The sequence below is a fragment of the Accipiter gentilis genome, chromosome 2 (assembly GCF_929443795.1).
Source record: "Accipiter gentilis chromosome 2, bAccGen1.1, whole genome shotgun sequence".
In the NCBI taxonomy this organism is placed as follows: Eukaryota; Metazoa; Chordata; class Aves; order Accipitriformes; family Accipitridae; genus Astur; species Astur gentilis.
Genome location: NC_064881.1, coordinates 53,281,941 through 53,302,906, shown reverse-complemented (window position 1 = coordinate 53,302,906; position 20,966 = coordinate 53,281,941). Strand labels below are relative to the sequence as shown.

At 49.4% G+C, this 20,966-nt stretch overlaps 1 protein-coding gene across 1 annotated transcript; it reads left to right on the top strand.

The window, feature by feature from the left end:
- The first annotated feature begins 8,497 nt into the window (after window positions 1-8,497).
- LOC126048774 (lymphocyte antigen 6E) lies at window positions 8,498-14,845 on the top strand. The gene is made up of 3 exons (XM_049824179.1): window positions 8,498-8,636; window positions 12,753-12,872; window positions 14,020-14,845. The coding sequence occupies exons 1-3, from the start codon at window positions 8,585-8,587 to the stop codon at window positions 14,226-14,228; spliced, it is 381 nt and encodes a 126-aa protein (XP_049680136.1). The 5' UTR covers window positions 8,498-8,584; the 3' UTR covers window positions 14,229-14,845.
- Window positions 14,846-20,966: the final 6,121 nt, after the last annotated feature.

The window sequence follows — 20,966 nt, the reverse complement described above, 5'->3', positions numbered from 1 at the left end:
GGGCTCCGGGCCAAAGCCATTACTGTCTTTACCACCAGGCAAGTTGGCACAGGAAAGGGGAAGCAGAAGGAGCAATTTATATCTCAACCAGTTTCACTGGACGTGAGAAGGCAAAGACCTGGTGGGTGAGACCAGCTGGCGGGGAGGAAACGAGTCAAGGGTTGAGACAAGTCCACTGAGGCTGGTGGCATGTGGCGAACCAGGATGGGCAGAGTGAAGGATGGAGAGCAAACCTCATCCAGATCGCTTTTTAGAGCCGTAGGATGGGACTTGCTGCAGGGTCTGGAGGGAGAGGTGGTCCGCTCAGAGCCCAGTTGAGCCCAGCAATCACTGCTGAGAACTCCCTTTTGTGACCTTCCAATTCTGCACTGGGATCCTTGGTGATCGGACACTCTTTAAAAAAGCGGCTTGGTTCTGCTTATAGGGACTTTCTCCTGCTGGCAGAATTCTGTATGTGCCCCCTTGAAGGCCTTTATTGCCTTCCTAGCTCTTCCTCTTCTCTTCGCCGTGCCAGTTTAAGTGCTGCCTGCTGATAGCACCCAAATGGATGTTGCCTCCAACAAGACAAAATGGACAGAGGGCTTCCTAGGTCACCTTGTCTACAAATTTAGAGGAACCCCTTCTTTTCTTGAAATTTCTGGATGCCAGAGCACCTGACCGTACCAGGATTACGCTGATTGATCCCTTGCAGGTGAAGTGCCTTAAGGTTTTCACTGTGTTTAAATGAATTTACTGGTTACATTGCCAGTCATACCAGTACCCACCTGGTTCCTGGACTGAAAGCCCACAGTTGTGAATGAGGAGCTGAAGGTCTCTGAAAAGTGAGTATGGGGGTAGGATTTATGAATGGATTTTGTCAGAGCTGATGCTCTGAGTGGGAAATGACTGAAACTCTTTCAAATAAAGAAGGAAGAGGGACACGTAAAAGCTGTCCTTCTTGGTTGGGGGTGAGAAATGGGGTACCTGTTGGTCTGGCTAAACACTATCACAACTCCCTTTCCACACTGGTACCTGCCTTTCCTGGGCTGGAGGAAGGTGCAGGCAGAAGATCAGGGCTCCTGCAGCCCAGGGGTTTAGGCACAGACAGCCTAGTCTCCTCTTTCTCCATGGGAAGAATCAGTCACGTTTGCCTTTTCAAATGTGTGTGGTTGGTTGGTGGTGCTCTCCAGGCTTAGCTGTGCTTGCTGGGAGAAGACATCCAGGTGATGCTTGGAGGTGCCTCTTCAGTGTAGAATTTGTTTTGCAATCTCACAACAACTTTGAGTTGCACACCCAGAGTCAGAAGATGTGTTTTTGCTTCCAGCCTGCAGTACATGTAGAGTAAAAGGGAAGACAGGTGCGGAGACAGTAACCACATCTAACACAAGAGTAACAGAGACAATATTGCTGCCACAGATGTTCGTGAGATTAACACGGATTAGCCAAATAACACATCAAAAGCAAGAATATTAAAACGAAGCAGGGCACAGGTCTAAGCAAATAAAAGGTGGTGGTTTCAATACGAGTATGCACATCAGTGAGGGACATCAGCCAAACTAAGTGGTGTTCAGGCACAGAGGCACTGGGAAAAGAAATCTCTGACATCCACCTCAGCTACCAAACCCAGCCTGTTTCACCTGCTCCTGTTTCTTCATAATAGGGAAATCTTGGTATTTCAGAAGACTGGATAGCACCAAATGTAGCATCCATCATTATAAAGGGGATGGGGGACACTCTAGGGACATACAGAGCAGTCGTCCCAGACCCCGGTCTTGGAAAAAACCCTTTGAAATAAATCATCAAACAATTTGCAATGGTGTAGGGGCTATCAAGGAGATGGGGATGAACAGCAAGAGCTTTGTGACAGATGGGTGTTATTCCCACCTGTGACAAGATGGCAAAATCTGTAGTTAGGGTAAAAGTGGTACCTGTCACATAGCTCTGTATTAATCAAGCTTTTGGCACCGTATCACATGACAGTCTCATAAGCAAAACTAAGAAAACACAGTCTAGCTAAAATCATGAGCAAATAACTGTCAACAGTTTGCTGTCAAACTGGAATGATCTATTAAACAGTGTCCTCGGTGGCTTGTCTTGGCTCTGGCATGATGCAATGTTTTAATTACCGGTTTGAATGATGGATTAGAGAATAAGTTCATTGAGCTTGCAGGTGACAAACTGAGAGAATCTGCAAATAGGAGAATTCTCTGTGACTGCTAAATCTAAGCGATAGTCTGAGAAAGAGGATGTAATTTAGGAAGGACAAGCACAAAGCTCTACAGTTAGTGTGGACCTGTCATCTGCACAAATACAGGATGATTCCTTGCAGCAATCTGGCAGAAGAAGAAGTTGTGGTGGGTGTTATAACAGATCACAAGTTTAACATGTGTCAAACTTCGGGAAAAAATTATGAAAAAGAAGGCGGCCTTGTTGGAACTCTGCAATCCATTGAAAAGTCTTACACTGGGAAGAGTAAAATGGTGTGTGATGGGATGAGATCCTTCCAGTCTTTTCTCCAAAGGGAAGGCCTGGGCTGCTCCATTCTCCCCACTTTTTGCTTTAGGGTTCACACAGCAGCAAAGGAGCTTTTAGATAGGATCAGAAAGGTTTCCTAGCATCTAATGTATAGCGAAGAGCTGGAGAACTGCCTCCAGCATCAGCAGCTTGAGCATCATTATCGAGATACATCAAAGCATGACAGAAAAATACCTTCCTCAGCATCTCATTGTGTCTCCACTGGGGCTGGAGAATGAACTCAGCTGTCTCTCCTGATTCTCTCCATTTCCTTTCTGTCATTCCCATGTGTACCCGTTGTGGGTGCTGGTTCCCTTCACTAGAGCAGAATTGTGGCATTCAGGCTTGACTTTGCTTTATCATAGAATCAAAGAATGGTTTGGGTTGGACGGGTCCTTAAAGACCATCTAGTTCCACCCCCCTGCCATGGGCAGAGACACCTTCCACTAGATCAGATTGCTCAAAGCCAAATATACAGCAATGTCTAGCAGCAAAGGTGACCCAAAGTTGCTCTTCTGCTGCGACTGCTTAGGAACTTTACTCCAAAGGATATTCAACCCCAGAACACCTTCAGGGTTCCCAGGATCTCAGTCAACAGTAAAAGCAATAGATGTGCTGAGCCAGTGAGTGGAGAGACAGCTCTGCATAATATGAATGACATATGGTTTTCTCCTCTTTCACCTGATTTCTCACCTAGGCAAATCCCTAAGCACCACACAAAGCATTGTCATCATGCATGGGGGTAACAGGGGCTCAATTTTCCTTGGTCAGGAAGGGCCAGGGAAACAGTCACTGGCTCCATGCCTCCTTCTCACAGTAGCTCATCTGGGACTTGCCTCCAGCTCCAGGGACTGCTCCAGCATTAGATGTTAATCAGCAATTAGATAACGTGCAGACACTGCTCCTGGGAACAAGAAACTCCCTTCTGCAGTCTACGGGAAATTAGTGTAATAAAACTCACTGCAAGATCTTCCAGGAGAAGAAAGCAATTTTATCATACAAAATCTCTAAGCAAGTTGGTTTTGCCCTCTCACACTCGTCCTTACAGATTTAATTTGATCACTGTCTTACAAGCACCAACATGTGTGTGCCCTGATGATCTGGGCAGTGTCGCTTCTATTGCCAGAGGTAGCCAGGAGATGACAGCTATGCAGTTCTCATCATGCTTCTGAGATTCTTGGCAGAGCACAACAAACTGCTTTTGGACTCCCCCTTTACAGCCTTTAGAGAGAGGATGCGTTTTGGCTTCCTGCCCCTTTTATTTTGCCCCTCTTAGATGAAATTCCCGAATCAGTTCTTTTGTTTTCTCTATCTGGGCGTTTTATGGCTCCTACCCTCTGGAGACTCTTATCTAAGGTCAGTTTATTCCTCCTCTACATTTGAATGAAGTCAGACTCAGGGTGCTCTAGAGCAATCAACACATGCCTTTCCTTCTAACCCTTGCTCTGCTGTTTCTTCCAGGTGCTTTCACACACTTGCACATTCCCACTCCTATGTCTTTCATACCAAACTTAACATCTCTACTACAAATTTCTGCAACCCGACCACCTTGCCTACAGCTTCAGCACGGTTTGTGCAGCCTCCCTGGAGCCTGGTGAATTCCTTGTTTACAGAGAGGCACATTTTTGGGGGAAGGGATGGGGAAGGGCCTGAAAAGCCTCTTCCCTCCCCAAAACAATCCGTCAGTGAGGTCCCTGCTGTGGGAGAGGAGATGCCCCCAGGCACAGGAACCTTTGCAGGTTGCTGCAGATCTTCATTGATAGTTCAAAAGAGGCCAGGACTGGAAATAAGGCTACAACACGGGCCCAAAGTTCACCCAGGAGATGGAGATAGGACTGGAGGCAGGTATATCTACTACGTAGGTCAAGAGCCATCCGGCAGACAGGGCTGGAGACAAGGTCACAACCTGAGTCCAGTAGCCATCACAAGGCCAGAAACAGAGCTGGAGACAAACTACCTACAGCAAGGGTCCAAGGTCCATCCAGGAGATGGCTGGAGATAGGCACACTTACAGCATAGTCCTGGCAAGGGCAAAAGGCTCAGGCTTGAGCTTAAATGGGGCTTCTGGACCCATGGCCGCAGTCTGAAGAGAGGTCCCTGGTGAGGCTGGTCAGGGCAATTAAGGCTTATGCATGCACTCGGGGCGTGACAACATGAGGCCATTTGTAGAGGAGTCAGTTTATAATGCCGGAGCACTCCAGAACAACCTTTCTTACAGGTAGCCTGGTCACTCCAGACATGGACATATGTTCCAGCACACTTTCAGCAGCCTGGAGAGATCACAGCAGCAATCAGAGTTTAACTTTTTGCCTGAGTAATGACCCCTGCTTAAAGCTTCACAATTGTTTTCCTGTCAAAAGCCTAGAATAAACAAGCAAGACAGAGGGTGAGTCATGCAGACTCTGGAAGGAGGACATGTGAAAATACCGATTTCTCTCGTACCGCCTGAGCATGCACCAACCAGTGAACCACTTTCACCTTAACAGCTCTGGAAGAAAAGGAAAATGGAAACGTTGACATCAACCAGAAACAAAAGTACATACGTTTGACAGCCTGATCGTGACTGCGGGTTGTGGTTTACGTGGGCAGAGGAAGGTCCTACTCCAGTAAACAGCGCAGCCCAAGATATACCTGGTTATACACCCACATTTTCAGGAACCTCAGTAGCTAACTGAGAGCTATCTCAGGTCTGTCCCCACTGGCTGCAGCAGAGAGTGCCTGTCAGGTTGACAGAGGACAGTGAGCTGTTTGGCACCGTAGACAGCAAGAAGGCTCAAAGAAGCACTCGTGCCTTGATTTGCCTATGAAAAACCTGTGCCCGGAGCATCCTTGGATGATCCAAGAATGTGTCTGAAGGTCTTCTGGGTAACTCTGATCCACAGCAACCAGAAGGAGCTTCAGGAGGAGAAACATCCGCGGGTGGGATGATGGGGAAGGGCTGGTAGATGAAGTCAGCTCTCTCATTCAGCCAGGAGGAGCAGAACGGTGTGAGCAGGAGTCTCAGGGATGGTAAATCAGGGCTCCAGCATTCTTTGTAGTGTAGGAAGCTATGCCAGCACCTGGCGCAGTGAGGGCCTTTACGTCATGACTATGTCGTAGCAGACTGCTCTGGGCAAAGAGACTTGTCTGTCTGAAACACGCCTTGCAGCAAGGATGGAGATCCTGGGCTCCTGCTCTTCCAGGCTAGAGAACAGATTATGTCCTCCCAGTCTTTCTGCTCTGCCAGACTGATACTCCACATTTTACGGTGAGATAGCTTTGGCAGGTGGGACAGGACTCTTCCACAGAGCAGTCCTTATCCTCTCCAGCAGAAGAGAAGCCTGAACACTTCTCATCTCCAGAGAATGATATAACTATTGAAAAGAAAGGACTTTGTCCCCTTCTTTGGCATCTGTGTAAGGTGGTTTTAGCAGGTTTGCTCCACAAATTCTCTCTGTTCCACTAACTGGGGAAACACCTAATTTGCAAATTCGACTGGGGTTTAAGTGCCTCACAGCCAGCCACGTGCACAGCCCTGGCCAGGCTCAGGAAGTCTTACCTAAGCCCTGAAACAGAAACGTGATGGTAAAGGAAACTTTCTGCATGCCACCTGGCTCCACAGAAGCTGAGCAAGCTTTTAGCAGGCCCACGTTTCAAGCTCAAAGTCTTGAAGTGCCAGTTCAGCACTGAAGCCTTGCAGACCTAGTAATTCTAGTTTTAATTGCTGCACCTATCTCTGCTACCCTTCTCCCTTGACCCATGAAGGGAGCTGCCATACTCTTCATTTCCTGATTTTAAAACTAGCCATTCCTCCCCATCATGCAAGCAAACCTTGAAATATTTACTCTAGCACCAGTTTGCTTTATGATCCAGCTGCTTCCTTATCTCTTTTTCTCTTAAGCATGTTTTTGTACCTGTGTCCACCTTTCCCCAGCACAGAACACATTCCTGTTGCTGGACTCTACCTCTGCCGCCTTTCTTTCCGCCTCCCTCTTCTTGTGAAGAGACATTTTTTTGCTTTGCAGTCACAGTACGAAGCCAATGGTTCAACAAAGCCCTCCAACAAACCCCAAACTTGCAAGAAGAGTCTGGAGCCTTCGGTGTGGTGTTTTGCTGCGTGTTGGTCTAGAACAGAAAGCCCTGCCAGCAGAGTTGCTGTGTTGAGCTTTGAAGTCTGCTGTCCCACACCGCAGCCTCGGTGAGGAGGTGGGAGACATGGGCTTAGAGCAGCAACCTTTCAGAAGGGCTTCCTTACCTGGCGCATCTTCCACCATAGCAAACTGGTCCCGAGTCACTCTGCCCACCTCTTCTGTTTGCAGCATCCCGTAATTAATACTGTCCCCACCCAGCCATTTCAGACTCCAGATCCTGTGGTGAGTTGTGTCCTGTGTGACTCTTAGGTCCTCTCTCTTCCTTCCTAGCAGCAGACAGGTCCTCTCCAGGAAATAGTGGAACTGATAATGTTAAATTGGGGGTGGGGTGGGGAGAAAACCAGAAAGCTGTAGGCCCTTTTATACTTCTCGTGGGGATGAAGGGATTCTACAAGACATGGAAGGAACAGGAAAGCTGAAGCTATGCCTTCCTGATACCCAGAAATTAAATCTCAGGTGCTGCACCTTAAAGTTGAGATAAATGCTGTGAAATTGCTCACATGTAGGCTACAAAAAGCCAGACCGACTCCTACGGGCACAGCCTGAACTCAGTCTGTATGAGACAGGGGTCTTGTGAGTGTATCTGAATTACAGTTGCTCAGGCTACCGCAAAGCTGAAACTTCCCAGTTTTTTAGCGTTTGATTTGTAAACCAGAGAATGAAACAGTGCCAGCAGCCCGTTCCAGTGGAAGATATTAGACCACAGAAACACATTGCTCGCAGTCAGTTCCTGCTAGAATAACTGGCAATGACAAATAAAAATGAGCCATAGGAGAGAAAAGGGAAGTGGGGATTTGCAGCCATGGTTTTATTTTCCAAGTAGAGAACTCAGAATGCATTCTGACAAGACAGGAGCTGGAATTTCTTCTGACAGATGCATTTGCCAGGAAATGCTGATTCTGCGGAATTAAACCCATCTGTGGCATACAGAGTTTGTCAAACCTGCTTGCTTCTTGCTACCTCACCAGCCATCTCCTCCATTCCCAGGCTTCCTTGACAGTCAGCTTCACAGGGTCCCACCCCAGTGCCCTCCCTCCAGCTCATTTCTTAGACGACTTAGCTATTTCTGTGGGACATACTGAACCCGGGCCACTCCAAGAAACCTTTCTGGGGGACTGTCCTACGCTCTGAAGGCCCACCCTGGCAAGCAGCCCAGGCTGTCCCGTGCCACCCCAGCTGCTGGGCCCTTGTACCTTCAAGCTTCCCAGCCCTGTATGTCTAATCCCATTAGGCTCTGGTAAACGGCTAGGGAAGTTGGTTGCCTATCTGCTTGGGTCTTGCATGGGGGCTGTGCATGCGGAGGGGGGGTCATGCATACAGGGGTCTCGTGCATTCGGGGGTTCTCGTATGCAGGAGATCCATGCACGAAGGGAGTCCTGCACACAGGCGTTTGCACATGCAGGGCATGGGCACGTATAGGGTGGTTGTGAATGTATGGGGGTGGGGTGCGTTCTCAGGGGATCTGTGAATGAAGATGCATGGAGGAGGGGAGGGAGGCAAGGACGCAGCAGGTCCTCTGGATGAAGGGAGCCGTGGATGCAGGGGGTTGCACTTGGAAAAGGCTGTGCAGCGTCCGGCATGCAGGCAGCCCTCCTACTCCCGTCTCTTCCCTCAGGGAAATTAGAGAGGGACCCGAAAGGGGGATGGAAAAAGCACTTGAGGCAGGGCCGGGGGGAGAGCTGGCTCTGCTCCCGGGTGGCTCTAAGCCCCCTCAGCGGGGGCGGGGGGGGGGGAGGCTAGCAAGCACAGGCGCCACAGAGACTGCCCCCTTCCCCGGCCCCGGCTCTCCGGAGCGGGGAAACGAAACCGGGCGGGGCCGGGGTAGGCGGTGGGGGAAGGCGGTGCGGGGCAGGGGCCGGCCCGCGGGGCGGGGCCGCTGGCCTTTCCCCACCCCCGGCGCTCGGCCCTGCCGCCAACCTTGTGCGCAGCCAGCCGCCCTGCGCATCTCCGCTGGCCCCACCATGAAGGCGCTCCTGTTCGCTGTGCTGGCTGCGGTGCTGTGCGTGGAAAGAGGTAAGGGGTGGGTGGGGGATGCCCCCGCCACCACCGTCTCTCCTCGAGGTCCTCCAGTCCTTCCCCAGCCCTGGGTTTGGGAGCAAATTGGGGGGGAGGGGTGTGCTGCGTCTTGCAGGGTGGGCTCTGGAAGTTGGAGGTTTGCGGGGGGGGTGAGGGTTTGCAGAGGGGCTGGGGGGGGACGGGGGACAGAGCTGAGCCGTGCTGGGATTTTGCGCGGGGTGTGTGGGGGGGTGTCTTTCCAAGACCTGCCTCGCAGCGGTGTCCCTCTTGAAGCAGGAACTTCAAGGCTTCCGTGCCTGTATGTATAGGTATGCATCTCCAGCTGTGCATGTAGATATTTTGGAGCTTTTCCCAGCTGCAGCTCGAACAAAGACCAGGGCCGGCTCCGCTCCCCCTTTTCGGTGCAACGAGCCGGGATAACGGCGCCGAAATGGGCTGAGATGCAGCCGAGGGGAAGGAGGGTGGAGGGGAGATGGAGCCCAGCCCCGGCAATGGCTGATGGAGCAAAGTCTGTGCAGAGCCACTCGTGATCCTGGCTCCTGCCCCCCCCACCCCCACCCCCAGCATCCTTCGGGGCAGGCTGCGGTGGCCAACGTGTGGGGAGGTGACCCCCAAGGGACCATGCCCTGTAGAGCGCATCTTGGGGCTGCCACCGAAGCTGGGGAGAACGTGCTTCCTCTTGCTGGGCATTAAACTGCAAGTTGTCCAAGTCGCAGGGGCTGCAATCCCCGCCTTCCCAATGACTCCATTCCTGACTATCCAAACTCCATGGGGCCGTGCAAAACCCCATATTGTTTCCATATGTCGATGCTTGGAGAAACCAAACAAAGAGCAAACAGGAGAGTTCTGGGCCCTCTGAGCCCCTGCTCAGGAAACATGGGCCCTTCTTGTTTCCTGAGGAGACCGGTAAGAAGAAACTAGTTGTTTGCTGCCCTTCCCGTGCCCCCCTCCCCATGGAGTCCGGGAAGCAACTGGAAATTCAAGCGTTGGGTCTCCGTCAGAACCCAACTGTTATGTGCTCGGTTCCAGGTGGGAGGATGGGCTGCCCAGGCCAAGGCAGTAAGGGGTTTCACTTCCACCCCCCCCAAAAAAAAAACCCTTTTCAGCTTTAAAGTAAGTTCTTAGCCAGGCAAAAGGGCAGCATTATCCCCAAAGGCTTCCAGCAAAACCAGGGAGTCTTTTGCAGAAAAGCTTTACCCCCCTGCTCAAAGTGCCCTGAAGATCTTGCATATGGTGTGTAAGGTTCTTGTCTAAGAGCAATGGAAAAGGAAAGAGTGTTCGGCATAGGGACCAAATGGAAGAGCTGCCGAAGCAACAGCATTTTTCAACGGTGCTGCTGAGCTTCAGAGCGGGTTTTCAAAGGCTTTTTTTTTTTTTTTTTTTTTTTTTTTCCCCCTGCATTGCTTTTTACAAGAAGGGCTTCAGCCTCTTATCTGAGGAATTCCCCCAAATGATCGGCTCTGTTTTGGGAGCTCTTTGTTCCTCTGAGGAGCCGAGCAGCAAACAAATAAACACATAAATTCTTCCTGTGGAAGAACACTGCATTTTCTGGTGAAAACGAGGCTTCCCTTTTGCATTGTTCAGTCTTAGGCTTTTTTTTTTTTTTTCTTTCTTCTTTTTTTGTAGCCTTGAGCTCCAACTCTTTGCTCTGTCTCCAGCTGCATCAAATAATTCTGCCACCCCTCTTGTGCCTTTTGTCTAAAACACTCAGCCTGCTTGCTCTCTTAACTCTGCAGCGGGTTATTTAGTTTTCTGTTTTGCTGGGGCAGAAAGTGGCACTAGCTATTACTGCGCATTTCCTCTCTTAAACTAGGTTGAAAGACTTGCCTCTCCTGGAAAGATTTTGTCTGTGTTAAGACAAGGGGTAATAGGTAGGTGTGACACAGAAAAACATGGGGACAGGTAGGAGATGCTGTGGTAGGAGCACAGATTTAGTCACCGTGGCAGAGAATTTCATGCCTAAAGGCACTTTTATGTTCATGTACAAATATTTCTCATGTGTTTGTATCTGGCACCTCTAAGCCTGAATGAATAGGACTGCACCACTCGACTCCTGCATTCAGCATAGTGAGCAAATACATATGGGGACATAGGTCCTGCCATAATGCACACAAGAAACCTGTAATCCACTTCATTCCTGGTTGCAGAAGGTTCCTTTGAAATGGGATGAGTCAGTCTACCTCCTCACTTTGCCCTCAGGGTGGTTGCAAGGAGAAGTTTGTGCCAGGTCACCTGAGAGTTGGGAGCAGAAACATGCTGGGAAAAAGGGAGCAGGAGAGAGCTGGGCTTCACTCAGAGGTTCCAGACTGAGTTTTGGCCAAGACATGGAAATGCTCTGAGGGCTCGGCAAGGGACAATAGCAGGCTGTAGACTCAATGGCTGGCTCTGTCCTCTCCCCTTCTCCTAGATCCCAAGGCAGGGTCCACTGATGAATCTCTCCTGGGGCTGTAAACTCAACTGGTGGCCCTGTAATCCTGGGTGCTGCACGTAGGTTGTGGCTGCTGGGTTGGCATGCTCGGGTAACTCGGTTTTGTTGCAAGGATCATGGGGAGACTGCTGATTGTTGGAGGATGTATGAGACAGTCCAGGAAATTCTTGCTTAGAGGGTTGTGGGGTTGGCTTCGTCTCCAAAACAGAGTTGTTTGGCCACCCCGATGTGACATTCAGCATCTCCCACTAACCTGCTTTAGTCTGTTTCCCTGAGATTAGGTTTTTGTTTTCTTTCCCTGCTTTGGCTATGGCCGCTCAAAATACATTCCTCTGGAAACAATTGTTATTTTTTCCCCAATTTTCTTGTAAAAAGCTTTTTTTTTTTTCCTGAGAGAAACAGGATTGAGAAGAACCTCAAGAGGTCATGCAGTCCCATGGCAAAGTGGGACAGCTGCTGACCAATATTTGTTCAATTTATTCTTCAAAATACTCCATAACAGGGACTGCTGAGCCTCAGCAAGCTCTCCCAGGGCTTCACTGACTTCACCTCCTTAGGATAATCTGTTTGTGGTGGGGCTGAAAGACGTAGGAGCAGGAATGATGCTGCCTTGCACTTCCCACCCTGCATCAGCCCCCACTCTGGTTTGTATCCTGTAAACGCAGAAGAGAAAGGCAGTACCTCATGGAAAGGCTTGCTTTCTTGAGTGCTCAAAAGTCAGAGGCCGTGAAACATCGGGAACAGACCTCATCTGTCTGCATATGTAGGTCAACAGTTGCAGTGTGGATGTGATGTTCTTGTATGTAAAATACAGAGAAGATCATCCGTCCACTGCAAAGTGCATATGTCCCTGCTGAGTCACTGGTCCAGGCTGTTTCTGCAACCATTTCCCACCACTGAATGCTATTTTCCAGTCTTTCCTCTTTCTTGGGCAGATCTGAAGGATGAGGGAGGGGAGCCAGTTGGTGCAGTCCATCCTGCTGGGGTAGGATAAACCATTTTAGGGGACCTGCCGTGGAGGAAGGCATGCTTTTTATTGCTCTCCCCCTGCTCCAGATTAAAAACGTTGGTTGCATATGCTGCCCTCATAGTGCTATGACTCCCTGGTTAGTGGGACAGTGCAAATCCTTGCAGGTCTTGCTGCAACGCTGGTCTTGCTCTAGCTGAGAAATCGTTTCCACCACACGCGCTAGCTCAAGCGTAGCCTGAGCTTTGTGCCCTGCTGCCAAAGGCGGGTCACAGAAAGCTCGAACCCATGGTCACGCCTGGACCATTTCCCGTCAGTGTCCACGGTAGCTGAGCTGAATAAGCCCAAATCTCAGGCTCGAGGTTGCAAGCCTGAACTTGCCTCCATTGTTTAGTTTCAAGTTGGCAGTTGTAGCTTGAACCTGCTTTTGGGGCAAACGGGAGGATGCCATAAAGTACGAGGTTGACCTGTGGTTGTATCGAGGCTTTAGCTGACAGCTGATCCCTCCAAGAGCTTGAAATGTATTCCTTATGCTTGAACCTGTCACTTGTTCAATTTTTTGGGGAAAAAAAAAAAAAATCTATCGCAGATCGATACAGCCAAAATAGCAAGCGTGGCTGTGGCCAGGAGCTGTGCGTGCCATGTGTCAGAGGTGGGGATGGCCAAGCGAAGAGGTCTTCCCACCAGCTCCTAACCGAGGTGTGCCTTTCCCTTGCAGCCCACACGCTCATCTGCTTTTCGTGCTCGGATGCATCCTCCAACTGGGCCTGCCTGACGCCTGTCAAGTGCGGGGAGAACGAAAACCACTGCGTGACGACGTATGTTGGAGTGGGAATCGGTGAGTGGTGACAGGACCTTCCTCTGCCCCTCTTGGCTGTTCTCCTGGGTCACCTGCCGAGCGGCAGGAAGGCTTTCCTTCCTTCGGCTGGAAAAAGGGGGAAAATTCTGCTTCGCAGCTGAGAGCCGGACCATCGCGAGGGAATTTTTACGAAGGACGTGCTGCCAGACGGAGTCACGTTAAAGCCCACATGTCTGCACCGATGCCGGGAGTCCGAGGGGAATTTGGGGGTGGGGGCGGGGAGGTTGCTGATGAATAAGTGAAAGTGTGGAGGATGCTGCAGGCTTCCTCTGTAGGAAGCCTTGGGGTTGTCTTTCCTGCTTTTGCCCTGTGGTCAGGCTGTTGATCCCCGAGTCCCACCTTTGCTTCTTCGCTCTCCATGGACGAGGTGGGGTTGCCAGCAAGGGAGATTTGCGGGTTTTCTCCCTAAGTGCCAGGAAAGACTGGGGATGGGGGGGGTTTCTGTGCTTCCAGCTGCTTTTAGGGAAGCAGGCTGCTCTGGCAGGTCTCCTGGCGTCATTGCAGAGCCCAGCCTGGCTTGCCTTGCTCTCCCTTACAGGAGGGAGGGCTGTTGCACGCCCGAGTTGCAGGGTCCATGATGTGGGCGGGTCGTGCGTGCACAAACGGAGGCTGGGAGCTTTTATAAACCTTTCGTTCTTAGCACGGTGCTAATGCTTTCCTATTTCCTGCTGCTAAATGTGCGCTGTGCCTCTCTCGCAGCCGATGCTTGAAATGCAGACTTTGCTCACAAGCGCTTCCCTTGGTGCTCCCTATGCCCCATGCTCTCTGTCTCGCTTGAGGAGTCCCAGGGTCAAGCTCGAGTGGGATTTTTGAGATTCTTCACAGGAGCCGTTGCAGCCAAACTTTGGCCGACAGCGTGGAAGGGGTGTCCCTGGGGTGTTGCTTGGTCTCTAGGGTCTGTGTGGGAGGTTATCACGGGTGTTCCTTGAAACGTGTGGGCTGGCTGAGATTGCTGCCGCAGCCTGATGCCGAGAAGCACTTCATCCTCTCCGTGCCACCTGTAACTCTTTGGCTATTTCAGTACTGTTATTTCCTTTGCAGAACAGGCGATCAGAAAGCTGAGAAACATTCTAAACCCGTCTTTTTGCTTTTCTTCCTTTTCCCCCCTACCCCAACCTAAATTCAGGCAGCAAGTCTGGCCAGTCCATCTCCAAAGGATGCTCTCCCATTTGCCCCAGCGCTGGGATTAACCTCGGCATAGCGGCTGCCTCCGTTTACTGCTGCGACTCCTTCCTCTGCAACATCAGCGGTTCCAGCAGCGTGAAAGCCAGCTACGCGGTCCTGGCCTTGGGGGTCCTCGTTAGCTTCATCTATGTCCTCAGGGCTCGCGAGTGATGGGGCTGGCCGAGGAAGAGCCGTCTTCCACGGGCCGTCGCGGGTCTCATTAGCCAATATCTTCTCTGTCGCTGTCTGCAAGGAGATCCTCTACTTCTCAGCAGGCTTCCAAGATGGTTATTTCCCAGACTTTATGCTCTTCCAGCATCGGAGACCTGGGCAGTTTGGCCAAGCTGTTCTCCTCCTTCTGTGGACATACCCCATTGCACTCTCACACCTCCTTGGCAAAGGTGGATCGTTTTGGAAGGGTTTCTGCTTTTATACCTAATACCCCCCCTCCCTCGTTTCTAAGGTTGGTTTAAACAAGGCTGGGACTCGCCGAGAACCGATTAATCCCAGACACCACCCGGTCAAGCGTTCAGACGTTCCTGCCTCTCGCCTCCGTGGAGGTGCCTGGCACCGGCGTGCTCCAGCACATGGGTGGCCCGGGCATCGGGAATGCATGACCCGAAGGGAGACACATTCCCAGCCCCTTGCAGCTGCAGTCTCTTTTTATAAACCCGTTTCGTTTCTTCTGATCCTGGGCTGACTTTTCTGGAAAACGAATGACATGTACCTTGTCCTTCCGAGCTCTGTAAGTGCCAGACCTGAATAAACATGCTCCTGTTGTTACCTGAGATGGGACGTGTGCTGTGTGTGTTTCCTTGCTCCAGACAGAGAGATTAGAAACGGCTGTTACGGAAAACCCAAATACTATGCCTGGCACGAGGGCCTCTTACCCTCTCAAGCAGCTTTTGAGTCCTTCATCTCAGCATTCCTTCCAGCTCACCTCTGAGCGGCAAGTCCATCTCCTCCCTGTTGCTGTCCTTTCTAATAAACACCCCTGGGCCACCTTGTTTCACCTCTCTTGGAAAGCGCCTTTTCCAGGTGCATTTTAGTGAAAAATGCCAGTTATTGGGGTCTTGAGTCAACCCCATTACTCTTAATGGAGCAAGCGCACTGGGAACAGGACCTCTAAAAATTAGTCTGCATCTTACAAAGACTCGGTGCCTCGATTTCCCTACTTTGGACTTGTGATGGTGATACACAATAACATCGATACCTAAATAATCCAGGGCAGCAGGTCTGTTTGCAAAATTTGGTGAAGTCAGAGGCAAAGATATCAATACTCAGATCTGTAGGTTCAACCTGCAATCCCTGGCTGATGGTGCACATGGACTGCAGAAGGTGACTTCACCACCAAACCTGCTACTCCTGTCCCACAGATCCCAGGATCTTCCCAGGTCTTTCGGCAGTGTTGCTTCTGGAAGTTCTCAGCCATCCCATGGGAGTTGTGTCCTCCTGCCATCTCTGTGTTTGTGCTGGTTTCCTACCTGCTTTGCCTACCTGTGGACCTGCTAGACAAAACAAGCCAAAATTGAGCCTTAAACTGTCAGGTGAAATCTTGCTGTCGCTTCCACTGATTGATCAGAGGTGCAGTGGGCTTTTTTCTCTTCTAGCAGCAAAAATCAGGTGTAGTATTGGCACTCTAACCATGCCCTCCTTGTATGTGGTTCTCCTGTTCTGTGTCAAAAAACCAACCAAAAGCCTCTCAAGCTGCACACACTGTTCAATTTTACCTCTGTCCCACTTAAATAAGTGTTAAACGGCTTCTTTTGAAAGATGGTGTGCAGATGTATAGAAATATTTGCAACAAAAGTGGTTACATATTTTTTCCTCCGCCTTCTCCCTGTCTTTTAATTAAAATGACACATGCTAATGATAACCTTTGCAGCAGGAGGGACTGGTCATCGTGACGTGACCTGCAATTAGGTGATGAGTTTGGTAAGAACGTGTGGCTTGTCTCCTTGGTCCTCAGATGTGCCTTCCTCTGGTTAATGCATCCTCCCTCACCTGCTGGGACCTGCTGGGACCACAGGGCTCGAGGTGCGCCACACCTCTGCTATGCACAGATAGCACAGGGAAAACTGGGGAAAAAATTGCTGGAAATGGGGTAAACATTCCCAAGCTTCCCTGTGCCTGAGCCTTCCTCCCAAGAGGTTTAGAAACCTCGTTTGCAGGGTTAATTTGTTCCTCGCCACATGCTGTGAGTAGATGCTGTAGTGAGACCAAGGCAGCACCCAGAGTACTCTACCTTGCAAGTAATGGGGCTGTAACTCTTTTCTAGCCACCTGGTAAAAGGTATCTTGGTTTTGGACTCAAATTACCCTCACACCACCTCTGCTGTGAGCAAAGAGCTAAACTTAAAAGCCATCAGCACAGCTGTGTCCTAATGCCTGTTCATGACTTTCCGAGGCTCTTGAGGATGCCACGCTGGACAACCCCATGGGCTGAAGCTATGAGCAGGGTTAGGAGACCCGGTTGCCTCCTGCAATGGCCATCTCCTTCCTATCGTGGCATTTCGGAGTTTGCTCGTGCCAAGGACTCGGTTATGCAAGGGAACAAGGGCTGGCAGGAAGAGCATTCGGCAGGCTACTTACCCTATACAAATAGCAAGTTATATTAATGGTATTGCCAGGGGACAGATCTGAAGGTCACTTCACACGTGTTCTTGAGCCTATAGATAATGAATAGATTGCATATGGAGATTTTTTTTTTTTTTTTGCTTCTCTTTCTTTTTGTCTTTCTGTCCTCATGTGCTATATTCCTGTACACTTAGTATATGGAAGAAGAGATATTTGCAGTTTTTCCTTTTGAACACGTGGCAAAGATCTCTTTGATAGATATATGTATATTTGCAAGAGAGGGAGGGTGTGACAGCTTGTCAAATGCAAGAGATGTTATTCAACAGTTTAATCCCAAGCATCATATGATCAGTTCTGCCAACTCTCACAATTTCTGGTCCTACTATAGATATTATTTTTTTTTTGCCCCCAAATCCCCAGCACCAGAAATCATGTGAACCTCAGCTGTCATAAAGCCCAGGAGTGAAAGGCCTGAAAATGTGCAGCTGTAGTAATTAAAAACATTAATAATAAGAAGAAAATAAATAGCAAGAACCCAGCATTTACAAAGCATTAAAACTAGTGGCTTGTTAAACCACATGCCTGCTTTGGAACTTGAGGGCCATGGTGGGACAGCCTTTAAGTGCTTTGAACGTGTTTACTTGGACTGTGGAATTAGAGATCGAAATCTCAGCAGAAAACTCAGATCTTCACCTTTTCTGACAAGGCGAGAGGTTACAAGGGGAGGCAGCTTTCCTCCGTATAAAATATCCTGGAACAGTTTTCACTGGAAAATAAAAAAAGCTTAAGTCAAATACCTGCCCTTTTTGGAACGTGCTAATGAGAAAATGGTTTCTGTGCTTCCATCCTGGAAATGGCTGTATTTCAACGGCAGCTGCTGCCGTCTACCACTATGCCAGTGTCGCAAGGGCTCTCATTTTTGTGTATTGTCTGTACGTACGTGCTCAAAGCTTACTGCGGCACCAGCCCTTTCCACCCAGGTTCACTTGGTTTGCTGTTTGCTGAAAAGGAGGACTTAAAAATGAACAAAGTTCTTCCGACCGTTTTTGAGATTTTTTTTTTTTTTTTTTTTTGCAAAAGGGCAAAATTTCTTCTTTTGGAAAACACAAACCTGATGTGACTTCCTTGTACAAACAGCCAGAATAAATAAGGCCGGTTACTTAATCATCACTCCAAGGATCCACATTGTCACTCAAAGAATGTCCTTGCTTGCTGTTAATTTACTCAAGTTAGGGCTTATTTGAAATGTCTTGCCTCCCAGGGACCCTGTTTGCCATGAAGGAGGCTGTGGTCCCACCACCCATGTGGGAAGCCTGGTAGCTCTGGTCAGGGTGGCTGTGCCTCCATGCTGGAATGAGGTATAGGCATCCATGCTCTCCTGTCTCTGGGAAAGGCAGATGTGGTGCACATCTGGATGCTTGGAGGTTTAGGGCCCTATCACAAGCCTCTTGCTCCTATGATCCCAATGCTTTTACACCCTGAACCTGGGCTGTGCTTTCGCTGTCATCCTCAGCGGTGAAGTGCTGTGGGACTCAGCGGTTTGGGATGAAGATGGCTCTGAATCCATCCTTGATCCTGGAGGAGTTATTTCGCCCCTGGAAAGCTGCTGTCTCAGGCTATCAAACTGGAATTGGGATACACACACCTAATTTTGCATTTTGGGAGTGTCCATGGTGCCCAGGGAAGCGAAGCCCTGGGTCGGTCCTGCCATCTACTGGCTTTTGCCAGACTTGGTAGAGATGCTTTGAAGCCCAGATCTCACAAGTCAAGGAAGAACCTTTAATCTGAAATCGGTGTAGGGAGGCAAGGGCGAGCTACCTTTAACCAGATAATTGCATGCAAAGCATAGAATCAGAAACATTGGAGACCGATTGAACGTTTTAATTTGTCCAGCTTTGCTCTAACAGCGTAAATCGAGAAATTAAAGGCTTAACAGGCTTTCCAGGTCCAATGTTTTCCAAGGGAACACTTTTCCCAGCCCAAACCCTACCGTTTCATCAAAACTGAAACACTTCATGAAAACACAATAAGGCCAATAAAGTGTTGCGAAAAAAATATTGACACGTTTTATTTCAGCTTTGTTGGATGATCTCATTTCACTGAGGTAGTTACACTGAAATGTTGATTTTACTAATACATATATGTGAGATTTGTAATTGTGTATTACCTTTATTGTAACAGAATAAGCAGAATAAAGAAACATTGGTTCCTTTAAATATATTAACATAAGTATAAGTGTAGTGTATGTTACCTATTGTTTCTTATACTCGAATAAAAATATATGGAATTAATAAAAAAGGTACACTTGGAACAAAATGTTTGGATGGTTCTGCAGATATTATGGATATTATCTCTTGCTTTGTGTGAAAGTGCTTGGGTTAGATTCAAAGCCCAGGGCTGGGGGTTGCAGGCTGGTCAAAAGGAGGACGGACATCAGGCTGAGCCTATAGACTACAGGGAGGGATAAATCCATACATGCCATCTCAAGGCCATTGGAATCTCTTCCTGGTGATGGATAAAGAACAGGGATTGTCTTGGCCTTCAATAGTCATGCTCATAAATATCATTGACTTGCCCGTGACCCTACTGGGAATGGAGATGGGATTTGTCCTTTGAGCCTGCGTTCTTTCTGTTGGAAAGGGCGGCTATTTTGGGCACATAATGGTCCCTGTGTGGGTGTCTGTGGGCAGCTGCTCCTCTTCCCGAGCTCCCTGGGGCTCCAGTTCTGCAGGGGCTGCTTCTGGCCCTGCTCCTGCCTGCGGACAGATGCACACGCGGACACACAGACATGGGGCTGGTTGCTCTGGAGACTCCCTCCCGCTCCCCTGAACTGGGGAGCGTTCACGCCGCTTTGCAAAGATGTGTCATTCTAATTTTTGTTTAAAGCTTTATTATTTTGGGGAGCCCAGTTGGATCCCGTGGGAGAAGATTATGTTCCCTGGGGAATGTAAGACAAATGCAAAATAACACTGATGGGCTCTCAGGAGTTTCTTAGGAACAGCTACAGGCTGTTTGAAACAAAGACAGAAAAAATCTTTCCTTTTTTTCTGGATAACCCCAGTCTGGACTATCTCCTTCCTGGGAAAGGGTCTTCACTGCTCTCCCTCCTTGCAATCCCTATTTTTCAGCATCACTTATAAGTGTTTTGGGGGATGGGAGGGCACTAGTGGTGACAGGGAGTATTTTGGGGACTGGAGGGCATTGCACAGCAGGTGGTCACAGAAGAAACCTGTCCCCAAGAGGCTGCACCTCGCTCCTGCCTGGTGTTCCCGTCCTTTCTTCTCACATTGCTGCCCATGTCCCCCGCTCCTGCTGCTCCATGGGGACCTGCCCGTCTTTAGGCAGGCCCAGGATGGGCTTTCCCACATTTCAGGTGTTCAGAAAATTCAGGGAAATGGTGCCATTGCCCCAAATCTAAAAGGGGGACACCATTAATGTTTTGACACAGAGCTATCAGAACTGCTTCCTTCATTGAGGTCCGTATTTCCAGGTGAGCCTTGCTAAGAAATGTCGTAATACCAAATACCTGAAAGTATTTCTGGAAACTAAACAACACAGTCTGATGCCAGTGTTTCTGTTCCAGTTGGCTCCACGGATGTTTTTCACTGGCATCCCAAGGCTGTGCTGATCATCTCAGGGTATGAGTCACCATGTGCTAGCAAATGGGTCTGAACTGGGAGAATTCCTGCCTCCCCATGCCTGCTCTTTACTGTCCCTCTGGACAAGCCTCCACTCTAGCCAGGGCAAACACAGGTTTTGGAGGAAGAAATAGTTCTGGGGCTGGAGGGGAGTCTCCAGAAAATGGATTCATTTGCTAGTTTTGACGTGGACGAGTCAAGAAATGTGTGTAGGCAAGTGAAAATTTGAATGGAGCTACAGGAATAAAAAAAACCATGACTGAATCAAGAGCTCCATCTTCCTGCCGGTGCTAACCCTCTCCACTTTGTTTCCTACTGGTTCCTTTCCTGCCCAGTTCATGGGTGTTGAGTCTACATGAGAGGCCATGGGGAGCAAGGGGGAAGATGGCACCTCCAGTCTGCAGTGCTGACCTGGGCAGCAGCTGAGATGGGAGGAGGCTGGAAAGATGGGAGGTGTTTTGCATGGCTGTGGAAACATGTTCCAATCTTCTTGCTTATCATCTCCCAAGGAAAAGAGATTTGAAATGATGCACAATGTACCTTGGTCTCCTTGGGTTTGGTGATCTGGCCATTCCTGTGACACAGGGACCCTTGGCCATGCGAGCTGCCATTAAGTTAATAACTCTCGTCCTCTGTGTAGAAGGAGTTAAGTAGCACGACTAAAATGTAACACATCCAGCATCAAACCCATGGGG

Bases quoted from the DNA above. Each gene is read 5' to 3' on its own strand.
- LOC126048774 (XM_049824179.1), top strand. From the start codon at position 8,585: ATGAAGGCGCTCCTGTTCGCTGTGCTGGCTGCGGTGCTGTGCGTGGAA. The intron at 8,637-12,752 runs GTAAGGGGTGGG...TTTCCCTTGCAG, and splicing joins GGTGCTGTGCGTGGAAAGAG to CCCACACGCTCATCTGCTTT. The intron at 12,873-14,019 runs GTGAGTGGTGAC...ACCTAAATTCAG, and splicing joins GTATGTTGGAGTGGGAATCG to GCAGCAAGTCTGGCCAGTCC.